Genomic DNA, 17752 nt, shown 5'->3' on the forward strand with positions numbered 1-17752 from the left:
AATTTGGGTTAAGGGCGTTAGAGCATTTTCTCGCTCAAGACCCACTATTTAATACCAGACAGTCAGCGTTTATCTTAGAAGCTACTGCTTTTTGTCTAACCCACAACTACTTTGAATTTGACAAACAGTTCTATCTACAACTTCAAGGTACGGCAATGGGCGCGAATTTTGCACCCTCGTATGCTAACTTGGCGATGGGATACTGGGAAAACAATTTTATATGGAAATGCAACCCCTTTTCGGCCAACATTGTCTTCTTTGTTAGATACATAGATGACATCATCGTCATATGGGATGGACCCATACATCTCATTGACGATTTTGTCCGCCATTGCAATCACAATCCTTATGAACTTTCGTTTACCTCAGTACTAGGCCAGAATTCTCTAGCTTTCCTGGATCTGGAGTTATATCACCTTGGAGATAAAATATGTGCAAAAAACTATACAAAACCCACAGCAGGCAACTCCTTTCTCCATTTTGAGAGCTGTCATTTCTCCAAATGGATTACAAATATCCCAAAAGGGCAATTCTGTAGACTCAATCAGAATTGCACTCTAGAGTCTGACTACATCGAGCAAGGAGTGACCATGAAAAGGAAATCCCTTGATAAAGCATACCCAGAATCCTTGGTGAATAAAGCTTACGAATTCTATAAGGGCAAAAAACCCCTAAAAAAGACTCCACCGTCATTAGATTAGACCAGTAGATTTACCACCACTTACCATTTCCAGCACAAAAAAATGGAAAAAATTCTGGCCAAACACTGGAATATTCTACAGGAAGACCCCAATCTAAAATCCATCATACCAGAGAGACCAAGGGTGTCATACCGAAGAACACCAAACTTGAAAATAAAATAGCCCCCAGTAAAATAAAATCCATCTCTCCGACTATTTCTGTACCTATTCTAATTCCCCTTAAGGGAATGTTCCAATGTCGGAAAGCTTTATGTAAGATGTGCTCTTTCGTGCAACATGGCCAAACTTCTTTTCACACAAAGGCAAGAGCTTTCAATTAGGTGACTTTATTAATTGTTCTTCAGACTTCGTAGTTTATGGCCTGACATGCCCCTGTGGGCTAGTATATGTAGGTCGTACCATCCGTCCAGTCCGCCAACGCTTTGGGGAACATAGACGTTCCATTGAGCTTGGGAAGGATAAGCGGGGTGTCCCTAGACATTTTGTTGAGGCTCACGAGGGATCTACTTCAGGTCTAGCTGTATGGGTAATTGAGCAAATACCCAGAACCCTTACAGCAGCTGAACGTTTCAAGCGACTATGTGCCAGGGAAACATACTGGATATATTCCCTGGACTCCCTGTCGCCTGGTGGCCTAAACGAGGGTATCGAAATTGCCACTATATTATAAAATATCACACCCATATCTGCTGATGCGTATATGTGTTCATGTGCATGTATGGTTTTGTGTGTGTATGTGCATGAACACATGTACATATTTGTATATGTGCTCTACATAAATTCTTCCCCACGTGTCACACATTTTGCCACCCAGTATGTGTGTGCACGTGTAGTGCCGTGCGTGCTTCCAGCGCGTATGCTAGCATATGTGTACATGCAGGCACATATGGGTGTATTAATTCTAGCAGGCTCACCACACACGCACATATGTGGATCCCATGTGAATTTTATAGGTCTTTTATAAATGGTTTTGAAATGATTTTTTTAATAAGTGTCTCTTTTTTAGAAAGTGGAATCCTTTTTTAAATAGTGGAATTTTCTAAATAAGTGTACAAACCCTATTTACTCTCATCCTTATCCCCACTTGACTCCATATATACTTATATAGATTTTATAACCCTATTGTTCTCCCCTTCCGCCCCCTTCTATTTATTTTTCCCATCCCCCCCCCCTTTTTACTCTTTAGTACACTCCCACTCATTATTTTTATTTGGTACAATTTCTCACGTTATATTGAATTTTCAATCGCCCAACATGGCGAAATAATATATATATATATATATATATATATATATATATTTTTTTTTTTATAAAAAATTCTTTTATATATGTATCTTTTTAAAAAATCTTTTTATATATGTATTTTGTAACATATAGCCACAGCTTGCTATCATATATATATATCCCTCAGTATTTATCCGGTCTACTTTCTATTATATCTGCTATGGTGTTTTTTGTCTGCTCATGATGGATGATTTTAACTAGCCCAATCTGAGATTTATATACATAGTGCAGAGCGATGTTATTGTCACTGTAATGCTTTTTAATAATTTTATGCTGCCCGCTGTTCCATTCAGACATCCCCTCCCCTTTTGCTTGTCTTTAAAATGGACTTCTCCTGCCCCACAATCCATTTCCCTGCTTTGAAGAAGGAGCGCGGCTGCCGCCTCCCCCCGGCAGTACGCACGCTCGGAAACGCGTCGCACTTCCTATGACGTCATCGTCAATCGGCGGTGTACCAAGCCTCGTTTTCACTGACGGACTGCGAGCCTCTCCTTCCTGCTCCGCTGCATTACCGGCTACTAGCGAAGAGGTCCCTGCCTCAGTTGGACGGCTACACAGGCCGGACGATCGTCCATCCCACAGCTCATCCCGGATCATCGGAATGTTTTTTATCTTATCTACATATATTCAGATGTGAGTGCATAATATTTCCGTTCAATAAACATGTTTACAGTCTACACTTAGAGGCGCCTCTGCTTTTGTTTTCTGTCTGTAGCCCTGTGGAACCTGGTGGCTTCGGTTTCTTAAAGGCTGCCCTAACCAGTGGACTTTCTCCCTCCTCCATCACCCATCCAGTGTGTTTATCCATATGGACTCTGACTAATGGTATGACCTATGCGCCTATATATATGTTATAATCAGATATAGTGACTGCAGGATCCTGGGTTTAGCAACACTTTAACCACTTGCACCTTGGAAGATTTACCCCACTTTGTGATCAGGCCATTTTTTCCGATATGTTATTTTAACTGACCATTGTACCCAAATAAAATGTATATAATTTTTTTTCCACAAAGAGAGCTTTCTTTTGGTGGTTTTTGATCACCTCTGCAATGTTTTTTTTTTTTTTGTGCCATAAACAAAACAAGATCGACATATTAAAAAAAAAAAAAAAAAAAAACAACAATATTTTTGACTTTCTGCTTTAAAACATATCCACTAAAAATTAAACAAAAATCAAACGTATTCATCAATTTAGGCCTATGTGTATTTTGCTACATGTTTTGCTACAAAAAAAAAAAACAACCCAATAAGCGTATACTGATTGACTGAGACCTTGGGTAACACTAACGAGTCACATGACACCGGGGAGGGAAAATGGTTAATTGGGCCCAATTTGGACATTTTCACTTAGGGGTGTACTCACTTTTGTTGCCAGCGGTTTAGACATTAATGGCTGTGTGTTGAGTTATTTTGAGGGGACAGCAAATTTACACTGTTATACAAGCTGTACACTCACTACTTTACATTGTAGGGGGGGGGGGGCTAATTCATTAAACCTCCAGCCTAACTCTGCTTTGGCTTGTTTTTTTCTCGCCGCATTGCAATCATTTAACTCCCGCTGTGGCGAACTGGACAGCGTGACAGCAACAGTGAATTCCGCCATCAACGGCGTTGATGTAGGCTGTATTGCGATCGCGGCTTCTCAAATTCTCATACTTATGTCAATGTGAACGTAGCACTCGCACACAGCACTGTGGTCTAGTGGTATCTTGCACATATCCTCTGATTCATGCATCTCACTCTGCTGTAGGTTCTAGTCTGACCATCTCCACCTAAGTTGTGTTGGGGAGAGATATGTTTTTTTTTTTAACTCTGACAGATTGGATCATTTTTATGCCTCCAAAACTTACATCAAGTACATACGCTGTGAAGCGCTTGCAAAGTCACATTATGTACAGCTATTTAATTATCTCATCTTTGTCTAGATTTGAACTCATGGTTGCACGATGCAGAGCAAACCATTATAACCACTACGCCACTTGAGGTCCACCTTAAAACCTCACCTTAAAACCTCACTCTTTTTCAATCGTCTTCTTCCTAGATTCCCTACAATGTTCAGTACCTTAGCTATATGTGCATTTTAGCCTTAACCACTTAAGCCCCGGAAGATTTTACCCCCTTCCTGACCAGGGGGTATTTTGCGATTCGGCACTGCGTGACTTTAATGGACAATTGCGCGGTCGTGCGATGCTGTACCTAAACGAATTTGACGTCCTTTTTTTCCCACAAACAGAGCTTTCTTTTGGTGGTATTTGATCACCTGTGCGATTTTTTGATCATGCGCTATAAACAAAAAAAGAGCGTCAATTTTGCAAAAATAGCAATATTTTTCACATTTTTTTATATGAAATTCCCCCCAAAAAAAATGTAAAAATCAAAATTTTTTTAAATTTTCGGCCAATTTGTTTTATGCTACATATGTTTGGTAAAAAAAAAAATTGCAAAAAGCGTATTTTGATTGGTTTGCGCAAAAGTTATCACGTTTACTAACAAAGGGAAAGATTTTTGTCATTTTTGTTGTTTTTTTTAATGCGTAATGCCGGCGATCTGAGATTTTTTTTGTGGGACTGCGACATTGGGGCGGACAGATCGGACCCTTGACTGACATTTTTGACACTTTTGGGGTTAACAGTGACATTTCTACAGTAATCAGTGCTATACATATGCACTGTTACTGCAAAATTACACTGGCAGTGAAGGGGTTAACTTTTTTTGAGAGGGAGGGGCTGTGTGTGTCCCTAGGGGCGTGATTCTAACTGTGATTGGCTGTGGCTTGGGCTGTAGGAACAATGATCAACGGTCCTACATAGTAGAACCGTATGATCAGTGTTCCTACACAGGGGAGAATGACAGGCGGCTTCTTTACACTAGCCCCTTGACTTTCTCCCTCTGCAGCGGCGATCGCAGAGTGACCGGCGGACATCGGGTCCACCGATCACACGCGCGGGGGGGGGTCCGTGACCACGCGGGAGTGGGAGCGCGCCTCCGGGGGCGCGTGCTCGCTCCCTAGACCCTCACAGGCTAGCGACGTAGACCTACGTCACTTTGCCTGTGAGGGGCTGACTGCCGACGTAAATCGTCGTTAGGCAGCCGGCAAGTGGTTAAGACACTCCTTTCTCTTCACAAAACAGCTCCATTCTGCAGAATAGCTAAATGCTTTGCAACTTAACTACAGTTAACAAGGTCATGGTTTCAAATCCCAACAATCACTACACTTGGATGTATTTTCCCTATCAACCTTTTTTTGTTTTTTTTTGTTTTTGTTTTTTTTTGGGGGGGGGGCTGACATTACCTGAGCACAACTTGTAGCCTATTTATTACTTTCCAAAAGCTTGACAAGCAACAAAGGGCACCATCTCTATTGTTGGTGTCATGGTGTTTGAAAGATGTTTTATTTTTGGGGTGTTTTCTAATGTACATGCTAAAGTCACTCTTTACCCATCTTGTAATCTGTACCAATGCAATTTTTGGACTCACATGTTAAAGATAACATCGAAGTCTCGACACAAACAAACATACATTAATGGTAAAGCAAATGATGTCTTGACACCCTTTTCACACTGGGGTGACTTGTCTGATGACTTAGTTGCCTGACAAGTCACGCTCCATTGTGTGCAATGGAACCCTTCTAAGCAGAGTCACTCAAGTCGCTGCACCGTATAAAAAAGTTACTCCACTACTTGGGTGCGACTTTGGAGCAGCTATTAGTGCCGGGTCACACTCCTGCTATTAAAGACATCGGATGTGATTTGGAGCAATATGCTCATAAAATCACATGCGATGTCTGTGTGGTGCAAATTCAGCCATACAGTTTGTGTGGCTGAATTTGCAACACAATCACAGTGAAATCACACAGGATCCTTTTTATGGTCCACAGCAGATTTGGATTGCATAGTGATTCACAGCAGTGCCATCCGATTCATCTGCGACCTGTCAAATCCCACTGCGATCTGATCTGGGGGTGTTGGTAACTTGCAATTGACACCCCCATGGATTCACATATGCCAGTGTGAGCTGCCTGTGCTGTGAATGCGATCCATTAACACGCAGGCGACTGGCAGTGTTCTCACATCAGTATCAAATGAACACAGACTCATGTCCTGCCTTTTTTTCATATATATATGTGTGTGTGTATATATATATATATATATATATATATATATATATATATATGTATATATATATATATATATATATATATATATATATATGTATATATATATATATATTTTTTTTTTTATTTTAATAGATATATATTTTAATATATATATATATATATATATATATATATATCTATTAAAATAAAAAAATAAAAAAAAATATATATATATATATATACACACACACACACACACACACACACACATAGAGAGAGAATGTAACCATACATACAGGAACAAGTTCACATGCAGGAAGTTTCTACAATGGATAAATGACGTATACTAGCCAGGAAGTGCACGTGTGTGAGCCTACACTATAGAACACTCAACTTTTACCCCCCGCTAGCTAACTGAGAGATATCCCACATTCTAATATGTACATTTTCACACACACACATCTTACCTTACGACTTCGACAGTATAGAGGGAAGGAGCCATGTTTCTCCAAATTGTGAGAGGAACTGTACAACTTCCTGAAACGTGTGCACCTTCTAACAGTGTCGTTTCCGGTTGATTTTGCGAACTTGAGCACGCATTAAAAAAGCGAGCGAATTTGCGAACAAGCGGAAACATTGGACAAACACAATCTGCTAAACACACAATGCATGTCCAACAAACATTGAAAATAATATAACAAACATTTGTGTAGACCAGAAAACATTTTTATTTAAACACATAAGCAAGTTTTTTTGAAGACATTTTAAACATGCCTGCCCACCACCATCAATGTTTATTTAAAGCACAATACACAGCTCAAACATTTCACACATGACATTTTTGGTGAACAGTATCCAAGCCTCAAGCCACACTAGCTTGAGAGATTTTCTAACATAAACTACTTACAAGCATAGCAATAGTATATACATACAACATACATGAACAAAGAGCCAATAAGATTAATATACATGTGCAGATTGACAAACCAAAACACAATTAGCAAAAAATAACCAAAAACTTACAGAGGGTCAAGTATTCATTCCCCCAAATACAGCCCTGGGCTATGTGTCATTAGACATGACAGGCAACGCAGCCAAATCCCACCTCCCACCTAAAAATAACAAAGGCCAAAAAATTTAACATAAAGCAAATCCCCACAAAAACATATACCCACCACAATATGGTACAGGGTGCTGTGATTGGCCCAGGTACCATATGATAGCGGTGGAACAATCACAGCATCACTATATGAATCACAGCTGTTATAAATGAAATTAATTCATAACAGCTTTGTTGACATTGTGATCATGTGATCACATAGGGCACCAGGAGCCACAATTCCCTGTGTCCGGTGGATGACATACATATACGTGATCCAGCCTGCCTGTGCCGCCCTGCCACAGTAAATGGCCAGCAATCGGTTAAGGGAACAAAAAAAAAGAACTAAAAAGTATCCATACTTTCAATTTCCCTCATGGTTCCAAATATCATGGGAGATATTCTGTTTGTCATTGCACAGACTACCTTAAGCATCCTTCATTGATCTGTGCAGGTTTAAAAGGCTCCATTTACACAAGTCTCTGCCCTCCGAAGAACTTACACTGTAATGTTTCTGCATTTATATAGATACACAAAGTAGGGCCAATTTGATGGAAGCTAATTAACATACTATTAGGAATCCGGATCGTGGGATGTAGCCGACAAAAACACATAGAACGCAAAACCAACATACAGATAGTATCCCTGATAGAAACTGCACCCAACAACAAGGAATTGCACATAAGTTGTGTTATTCTTTTTTAGATATTTTACTTTCTTGAAGACAAAGGCTTGCTGTGACAGGATTCACTTTGGTTGGGGGGCTCATGGAACCCAGATTACCTTAGAGAGGTCAGGAAACTCCTTGTCCACCTTCCCCGGCCCCTCTTATGTGTAAGTCACCCTGTGTCCATTAGGGGTACAGGGTGACCCAAGAACCCCAGTCGGGTCTGCACTAATCAGACTTGCTGTACAATCACACACCATTTCCTGTTACCCCGGTTATCCTGGGTTCTATATGTGTGGTTTGTGTTGAAAGAGTGAAGGGCCTCTTTCGCTTGGGACAATAATATTTCTGGACAATGTCCCTCAAGAGATATATAGCGATAGACAATTTGACTTTTCAGATTGCTTAAGTGTTGTTGGAGTCTCTCTATTGTTCTATTGTTTGTCTGCCTTAAGATCAACCTACTATGGGATTGGCTGCTAAGGGGGGGGGGGGGTGAGTGTCCCAAAGTGTATATCTCTTTGTGCCTGTGTTTAAATAAACAGTTCTTATTCTGGTTTACTCCAAAACTGGTACTGTCTAGTTCTTGGTGAAACTATAGCCAGATTCACGGATTTCGTGTTCCAGAGCTTAGGAAGCAGCTTCTTGGCGGAGATACCCAGTCGGGGTGTCCGGTTCCCTCACATTTGGTGGCAGTGGTGGGATGTTCCAGGCCAAATTTACGGACTCCAGACAACCTGACTGGATATCTCCGTCAAGAAGCTACTTCCTAAGCTCCGGAACACGAGATCCGTGAATCTGGCTATAGCTACCCCAAGAACTAAACAGTACCAGTTTTGGAGAAAACCATAATAAAAACTGTTTGTTCAAACACAGGCACAAAGAGATAAACACTTTGGGACAACCCTCCCCCTTAGCAGCCTATCCACATACACATATTCATCCCATAATAGGTTGATCCTAAGGCAGACAGAAACAAAAGAACAATGGAATACAGGTACTTCACAATAACAAACCCCACCTCACTATCTAGCAAGGGTCTATGAGAGACTCCAGCAACACTCAAGCAATCTGAAAAATCAAATTGTCAATCTCTATATATCTCTTGAGGGACATTGTCCAGAAATATTATCGATCCAAGCGAAAGAGACCCTTCACTCTTTCAACACAAACCGCACATATAGAACCTAGGATAACCGGGGTAACAGAAAATGATTAGTCCGGTGTGGTTGTACAGTGAGTCTGATTAGTGCAGACCCTGGGGTTCTTGGTCACCCTGTACCCCTAATAGACACAGGGTCACTTACACATAAGAGGGGCAGGGGAAGCTGAACAAGGAGTTTCCTGACCTCTCTAAAGTAATCTGGGTTCCATGAGCCCCCCACCCAAAGTGACTCCTGTCACACTAGCCATGTATGGAAAGGTGTCTTCATAAGAATGATGGTGGGATAAACATCTGTCACTATTGACCAACAACTTCCTTCCCTCTTCTCAAGGAGAATAAGTAAGGATTGGGCCTGCCACACATTTGCAGAACCACTGCATGGGAAAATTAGCATAGAATAAATATGCCCCATCCTTTCTTGAATATTATATTGTCATGTCAAATAAGGGTTGGGATTTGATTCAGCTACCTTAAGAGACTCTAAAAACTTACAACCACAAACTCTCTATATTAGTGATATATGTGAAGTGCCTTCTTGATAACCCTTTTCACCTCTTGGTTTCTCATGCTATATATAAGAGGATTCAGCATTGGTATCATGACTGTGTAAAACACAGAAAACAACTTGTCTTGATTCTCAAGGACATTGTTAGGAGGGTGTAGGTAAATGAAAAAAACAGTCCCGTAGAAAATAGAGACGCACATGAGATGTGAGGAACAAGTACCAAATGCTTTCTGTCTTCCCTTGCTGGATTTAATCTGTAGAATGGAAGAAACTATAAAAGTGTATGACACCAAGATAGGCATCAATGAGCCTACACCACAAACAACTACAAAGAAGAACGTTATTGAATTACACCACAGAGTGCTGGAGCAGGCCAGGTGAAGCAGTGGGGGTACATCACAGTAGAAATGGTCTATGAGGTTTGGGCCACAGAACTCAAGACTGAACACACAGCTGGTTTGTACTACAGATTGAAAGAAACCAATAGAAAAGCTAAGGAAAACGAGACTCCAGCACTTTTTGTTGGTCATAACTGAGACATAAAGCAGAGGGCAGCAGATAGCAACATATCGGTCATAGGCCATGCACGAGAGTAAAAGTGCTTCTGTGACGACCAGAACATCAAAGCAAAAGAACTGGACCACACAGCCAAAAAACGATATTAACTTTATCTTGGACATAAGGTCAGCCAACATTTTAGGAGCTATAACTGAGGAGTAGAAAAGGTCCACCAAAGAGAGGTAGCTAAGAAAGTAGTACATTGGAGTGTGGAGGTTGGGGGCTTTAAAGACTATGAACATCATGCCAAAGTTAAACACCACACAAACAAGGTAAACATTCAAGAAAAAAGTAAAGAGAAATGGGGCAAGCTGTTCATTATGTGTTAGTCCAGAGAACACAAACACAATCACTTTTGTTTTGTTTAGGTGGCTCATTGGGCCCTTCTGTACTTCTTTTACTCAAAGGTTGTCTAATGGGATTAGTTAAGGTGCCAAATGTTGGTGTTTCCAGATCCAAAGATTCCGGCGACAGTTTATGAAAGTGCAAAACATTCTATTATGGATAGGACCAACTAGTATCTATTCATCAATTGGCACCAAACGCAGAGCCAGTCTGTAACAAAGGGAATAGGTTCCATGTAAAGTATAGTTTGGATAGGCTCAAGTTGGTTGTAGATGCATGGACCACTGGAAGGTAACACAATCTTTTACCAAACATGGATGTTGGGTAGATGGTGAAGTCTTCAGCTTTTCTCTACAGGAAGGAAAATATTGACTACTTTTTACAAAGGGTTTTCAGAAAGGTGGTAAAGGTTTTCTTACAGAATCAATCACTTCTAATGTCTGGAAAAGCTCAGACCACGCTTTTGTATAATCCCACAGTCACAAGCAATCCTCAAATTTATTTATCAGGCTCTGTAGGCCCAATCTAGAATCTACTTGGAACCATTTCCAAAATTAAATCCCAGACTGAAAATAAAAACCTCAACCAAAATTTACTGGATTTCTGTAGATCTTGCCAGCTACTTCCATTTCGAAAGCCATGTTTGCTTTGCAGTGAGGTCATGTCATCTATGTGTGAAGGCCCTCAAGGAGCAGATACAGATGAGAACATATATGGTTTCTAATGCTCAGTTGATCCAACAGTGATATTTCCATCTTTGGTAGAAGCTGGAAAATTAAACCATCTGACAGCTTCTTATGTAGCTCAGGGACTCTTTTGGTGAGATCTTCACACTGAGTTCCTTAATCTGCACACCTTCTGCGCCCATTATGAGGGGTCCCTGCTATACCTGATGGATTTATTTTAATGTCTTATATACCGTGTGATTTTAAAAAGGATGGTGCCAAAGTAAAGCTGATTTATACATAAAGGATTGAACAGAACACAACTGTATTAACTTGAAAATTTACATTAACCGTCCAAGTTTTACATGAGCCACGTTGGTGACAAGGCAGATGATTGCCATTCACCATTGTTGTCACTTTCAAGTTTTTACTTTTGCACCATGACAACTATGGTAAACGGGCAATTTTCGAAAATTATGAAGGCTACGGATTCCAAGTTATTGTGTGTTTATTTTCTTGTGCATGTCATTATCACCAGAGGCGTCGTATAGCATTATGTTCACAAGTTGGCAACAAAGAAGCAAGAGAAGGCTTTTCTTGTGTTGGAATTTGCACATCAGATTAGCCGTGCAGGAAAGAATGATTCATCAATGTCGCTCTGACCTCAATCATAGCCAGACCTAACACCCTGCGACTTCTTTCTGTGGGGGTACACCAAGGACTTGTGATACTGACCTTCTGATTACGCTCCTTGCCTCCTAAATCTGCATTTCCGCTCTCTGATTATTGAAGACTTCTGCTCGTCTGACCATGTTTCTGGCTTCTGTTTCTGTAGGCCCTGTGATGACATCTGCCACAAGGTTCAGCTCTCCAGCTCCTGCCTTGCTGCATGATCCAGTTCCTCTGTTGGCCAGGACTTACTGCAGGCACCTGTGCCACTCTGCGTCCAGTCATACCCTGTCATCAACCTCGGGGAGGAAACAGGACAGGACAGGGGGTGAACGGGAGAGCCCTCTCATCAGCTTGACCTCTATCAATTGTGTGACAGGCACACACCTGTAGGGCTCTATGAGGTGGACAAGTCTCTCTTATGTTTATTGCTTGCCCTATTTTCTTCAAAACCAACTCAATATGAGATGTAGAGCAGACCCCAAGCTGGTCCTGCTGTTTGTCTCAGATTCTATACCCTATTGCAGGGATCCTCAAACTATGGCCCTCCAGCTGTTACGGAACTACACATCCCATGAGGCATTGTAAAACTCTGACATTCACAGACATGACTATGCATGATGGGAATTGTAGTTCCTGAACAACTGGCGGGCCATAGTTTGAAGACCCCTGCCCTATTGGGTGCACAGCACAGCGTTCCCCATTGGGGATTTCCCTTCACCTCCATCTCCGGTGACGACTCAAAGGTTTTGGACTTTCCATCACTTTCTGAACCACTGAGACAATGGTCAGCAAAAGCAAAAGTGAGGGTAAATCTCCCCAACGGAGGACAATAGTAAAACTTGATGGAGGTTTTAACTCTTCTATATTCCAAAATTAAAAACATTAACATTTTGGCTTTAGAAACAGTTTTAAAGTTTCTTTTCAATCCAAAGTAAATATTCATATTGTCCCAGTTTCCAAGTATAATAATCCAGTTCTACGAGGGCTGTACAAAAAGTGGGCATCATTTTTTTTATTAATTTACATAGATTATTTACATTTCACATATTGGTATTGTAAATCTTCCTCTATAGTACGTCTTCTTCTTCTTCTTCTTCTTCTTCACTTTAGGTAAATAATAGATTCCAAGCTGAAGCAATGTGTTTTCATTGAGTTGTTGATGAAGGAGGGGGTGCAGGTTGCCCGACATCCATAGAAGGCTACAAAATATTTACAGAGATGACACTATTGACAAGAATCATCAATGACAAGACATTTCGCTTGTCAATGGTGTCATCTCCATAAACATTCTGTAGCCTTCTGTTGATGTCAGACAACCTGCAGCCCCCTTCTTCATCCAGAACCTAATGACGGCACATTGCTTTTTCTTGGAATCCCTTATTTACCTGCAATGAAGAAGAAGAAGAAGAAGAAACATTACTATAGAGAAAGAGTTTCTCTGCCAACATGTGAAATTTGAATGAAATATGTAAGTAATAACAAAGTTATCCCCACTTTTCTGTTACTTTCAGTATTGCCCTCTTATAAATATATACACTCAATGGTCCTACAAGAAATATTGACACCATGAAGTTAAGATTATACCACTCACCACCAGTCAATTCCTGTTAAAATTGAATGTGTTTTCAAAGTTTGCATTTTCTTGATAATAATTGCACCTGTTAACTCTAGACCTTTTTCTTCCATTGATGGCCAATACGGTACAATAAAAAAAACACAGTACAATTACAAAATAAATAAATAAATAACAATAAAAAAACAAAGAGCCTTTTTTATATAAAAAAATTTAATTAACAATAAAAAAACAAAAACAAAGAGTCTTTTTATATTTAAAAAAAAAAAATATATATATATATATATATATATATATATATACATACAATGTGAACATCTGTAATTTAGAAGTAGTGCACTGACTTTGTTTTTATTGGAAAAGTAATTTAGTCATTTAGAGTCCTCTTATAAATATATACACTCAATGGTATTAAAAGAAATATTGACATCGCGAAGTTAAGAATATACCATTCACCAGTCAATTCCTGGTAAAATTGAATGTGTTTTCAAAGTTTGCATTTTCTTGATATTAGGTGAACTTGTTATTATTGTAACTCTAGATCTTTTTCTTCCATTGATGGCCAATACGGTACAATAAAAAAATGGGGATAAAAACAACAATAAAAAAGTACAAAAAAAAAAAACAATTAAAAAAAAACAAAGAGCCTTTTTATAAAAAAATAAAATAAAATACAATGTGAACATCTATAATTTAGAAGTAGTGTGTTGACTTTTTTTTATTGGAAAAGTAATTTAGTAATTGAAAGCCCTCTTATAAATATATACACTCAATCGTATTAAAAGAAACATTGACATCGTAAAGTTAAGGTTATACCATTCACCAGTCAATTCCTGTTAAAATTGAATGTGTTTTCAAAGTTTTCCTTTTCTTGATATTAAGTGAATCTGTTATCATTGTAACTCTAGACCTTTTTCTTCCATTGATGGCCAAAATCGTACAATAAAAAAAAAAAAAACGAATAACAATAAAAAAAACAAGGTACAATTAAAAAATAAATAAATAAATAGCAATTAAAAAAAAAGAGCCTTTTTATATAATATATATATATATATATATATATATATATATATATATAATGTGAACATCTGTAATTTAGAAGTAGTGAGTTGACTTTAAATACAATAGGAGGGGCAAAGTGGGACTTTAAAGGTGCAAATGATGGAGAAAAATCTGGATTCTCATAAAAATCACATTTTATTTGTACATAGAGGACTAGGACAAGACAGACAGAACTTCAAAATAGTAAAAAACAGAGTGCTTTCTTGTTTTTTTACTATTTTAAAGTTCTGTCTGTCTTGTCCTAGTCCTCTATGTACAAATAAAAAGGGATTTTTATGAGAATCCAGATTTTTCTCCATCATTTGCACCTTAAAGTCCCACTTTGCCCCTCCTATTGTATTTACCTTTATCTAGGGATGTGGTGCTCTTAATTTTTCTCATCTCTGGCAATATTCAAAAGAAATTTTAGTGCGTTGACTTTGTTTTTATTGGAAAAGTAATTTAGTAATTTAAAGTCCTCTTAAAATTTAAAGTCCAATTAAAATTAAATGTGTTTTCAAAGTTTGCATTTTCTTGATATTAGGTGAACTTATTATTGTAACTCTAGACCTTTTTCTTCCATTGATGGCCAATACGGTACAATAAAAAAAAAAAATGGGAATAAAAACAACAATAAAAAAAACAATTAAAAAAAACAAAGAGCCTTTTTATAAAAAAATAAAATAAAATAAAATAAAATGTGAACATCTATAATTTAGAAGTGGTGTGTTGACTTTTTTTTATTGGAAAAGAAATCTAGTAATTTAAAGCCCTCTTATAAATATATACACTCAATCGTATTAAAAGAAACATTGACATCGTAAAGTTAAGGTTATACCATTCACCAGTCAATTCCTGTTAAAATTGAATGTGTTTTCAAAGTTTGCATTTTCTTGATATTAAGTGAACCTGTTATCATTGTAACTCTAGACCTTTTTCTACCATTGATGGCCAAAATGGTACAAAAAAAAAAAATTAATAACAATAAAAAAAACTAGGTACAATTAAAAAAAAAAAAATAATAACTATAAAAAAAACAAAGAGCCTTTTTATATATATATAAAAAAAAATACACTGTGGAAATTTATACTTTAGAAGAAGTGCATTGACTTTGTTTTATTGGAAAAGTAATTTATGTTCCAAGTATTTTATACCTTATTTTAGCATATTCAGTTGGTGGCTGCAAGATGCTGTTTGTTCTCTTACCTGTCTGATAAATAAAATTATCTTCAAACCATTTAATCTCCGCAAAGGCTCATACTGTATTTATACTAAACCCAATTACTTGGGGAAACAATTTTCAATTCCAGAGAGGATTAATAACAACAATTTTCGATTCCAGAGAGGATAATTAATTAATTCCTATGAATCAAAAATAAGATTTGTCAAAACAAGATTAATCAGTATTTTTGAATCCTTTAAAGCAGAATAAAATAATTAAAAAAATCAGCTTAATTGCAGTTGCAAATATACATGTGCTAAACCACTATAAGCTGCAGTTAATTCATTTATTTTTTTATTTCTACTTTATAGGATTTAATGGTATTTTTTTTAACATTCTTTTTATTTTTTATATGTATACATATAAAACATTGCATAATAATATTTAGTGTTTTCAATTTGCAGCCAACATAGAGATAGAGCTGTATACTTTTAATATAGCCCTGTGGGAGTGGCGGAGACACAGACTGTGGCTTCTAAGTGACAAAAGGAGCCAGGAGGACATTCCATCAACCAAAGCCAACCTAAAATAAAGACTTATTTTTAGAGCTGCCACCTAATTGATATATACCTTTAATAGAAACTTACCAGTAAGCCAAATATAAAACACCACAATACTAAAACTACACTGGCCTTAAAGTCACTTTTTCCATACTGTATCTATGGAGGAGCAATGTTGTCACTCTAGAACAGGACTACAGAAATCTCCTCCTCTCCTCTTCACCATAACATTGGTTTAAAGCATTCGGTAGTCCTCACAGACAACTGGGAACAATGTAACTGATAAGAATGCAAAGCAGGCAGAAAACGCAGAAGGTTATAAGTTGACATATATATATATATATATATATATAATTTTAAATATAAATATTAGATATAAATCATATAAGTTACATTTAGAGTTGGGCCCCTTTCACACATGCTGTCTGTTTGTCCGTTTTTCATCCATCCGTGGACGGATGAAAAACGGACATCAATGTATCTCTATGTAAAAACAGATGACAACGGATGATCATAAGTTAACATCCGTTTTCATCCACTTCCGTCAATGTCCGTTTTTTTCAAAGAATGAATGCCCTATTTTTCATCCGTCAAAAAAACGGATCAGACGAAAAACGGATAACAACGGATGAAAAAAACGGATGACAACGAATGAAAACGGATGACAACGGATGAAAAACGGATGACAATGGATGAAAAACAGATAACGACTGACAAAAAACGGATGAAAACAGATGAAAAACGGATGAAAAAACGGATGACAACGGATGAAAAACGGATGAAAACGGATGAAAAACGGATGACAACGGATGAAAACGGATGAAAAACGGATGACCACAGATGAAAACGGATGACGACGGATGAAAACGGATGACAACGGATGAAAACGGATGAAAACAGATGAAAAACGGATGAAAACGGATGAAAACGGATGAAAACGGATGAAACCGGATGAAAAACGTATGAAAAACGGATAACAACTGACGAAAAACGGATGACAACTGACGAAAAATGGATGAAAAAACGGATGGAAAACTGATACATTTTGACGTGACTGAACTGATGAACTGAACGGACCGTATGTGTGAAAGGGGCCTTAGGCCCCTTTCACACATGCTGTCTGTTTTTCATCCATCCGTTGACGGATGAAAAACGGACATCAATGTATCTCTATGTAAAAACGGATGACAACGGATGATCATCAGTTAACATCCGTTTTCATCCACTTCCGTCAATGTCCGTTTTTGAACGTATGAATGCCCTATTTTTCATCCGTCAAAAAAAAACGGATCGGAGGAAAAATGGATGACAACGGATGAAAAACGGATGACAACAGATGAAAAACAGATAACTGATGAAAAATGGATGAAAAACGGATAACAACTGACGAAAAACTGATGACAACTGATGAAAAATGGATGAAAAACGGATAACAACTGACGAAAAACTGATGACAACTGATGAAAAATGGATGAAAAACGGATAACAACTGACGAAAAACTGATGACAACTGATGAAAAATGGATGAAAAACGGATAACAACTGACGAAAAACGGAAGACAACTGATGAAAAACGGATGAAAAATGGATGAAAAAACGGATGGAAAATGGATGAAAAACGGATGGAAAACTGATACATTTTGACGTGACTGAACT

The 17752-nt window shown here is 38.1% G+C and overlaps 1 protein-coding gene across 1 annotated transcript; it reads right to left on the minus strand.

Moving 5' to 3' along the window:
- Window positions 1–9525: 9525 nt before the first annotated feature.
- Window positions 9526–10455, minus strand: LOC309553032 (olfactory receptor 8D1-like; the record flags this gene model as incomplete). The annotated part of the gene is made up of 1 exon (XM_082253932.1): window positions 9526–10455. One exon carries the CDS (start codon window positions 10453–10455, stop codon window positions 9526–9528), a length of 930 nt encoding a protein of 309 aa, XP_082110058.1.
- Between the last annotated feature and the right edge of the window lie 7297 nt (window positions 10456–17752).

Source organism: Pelophylax lessonae (assembly GCF_965119305.1).
Source record: "Pelophylax lessonae genome assembly, chromosome: 4".
Lineage (NCBI taxonomy): Eukaryota > Metazoa > Chordata > Amphibia > Anura > Ranidae > Pelophylax > Pelophylax lessonae.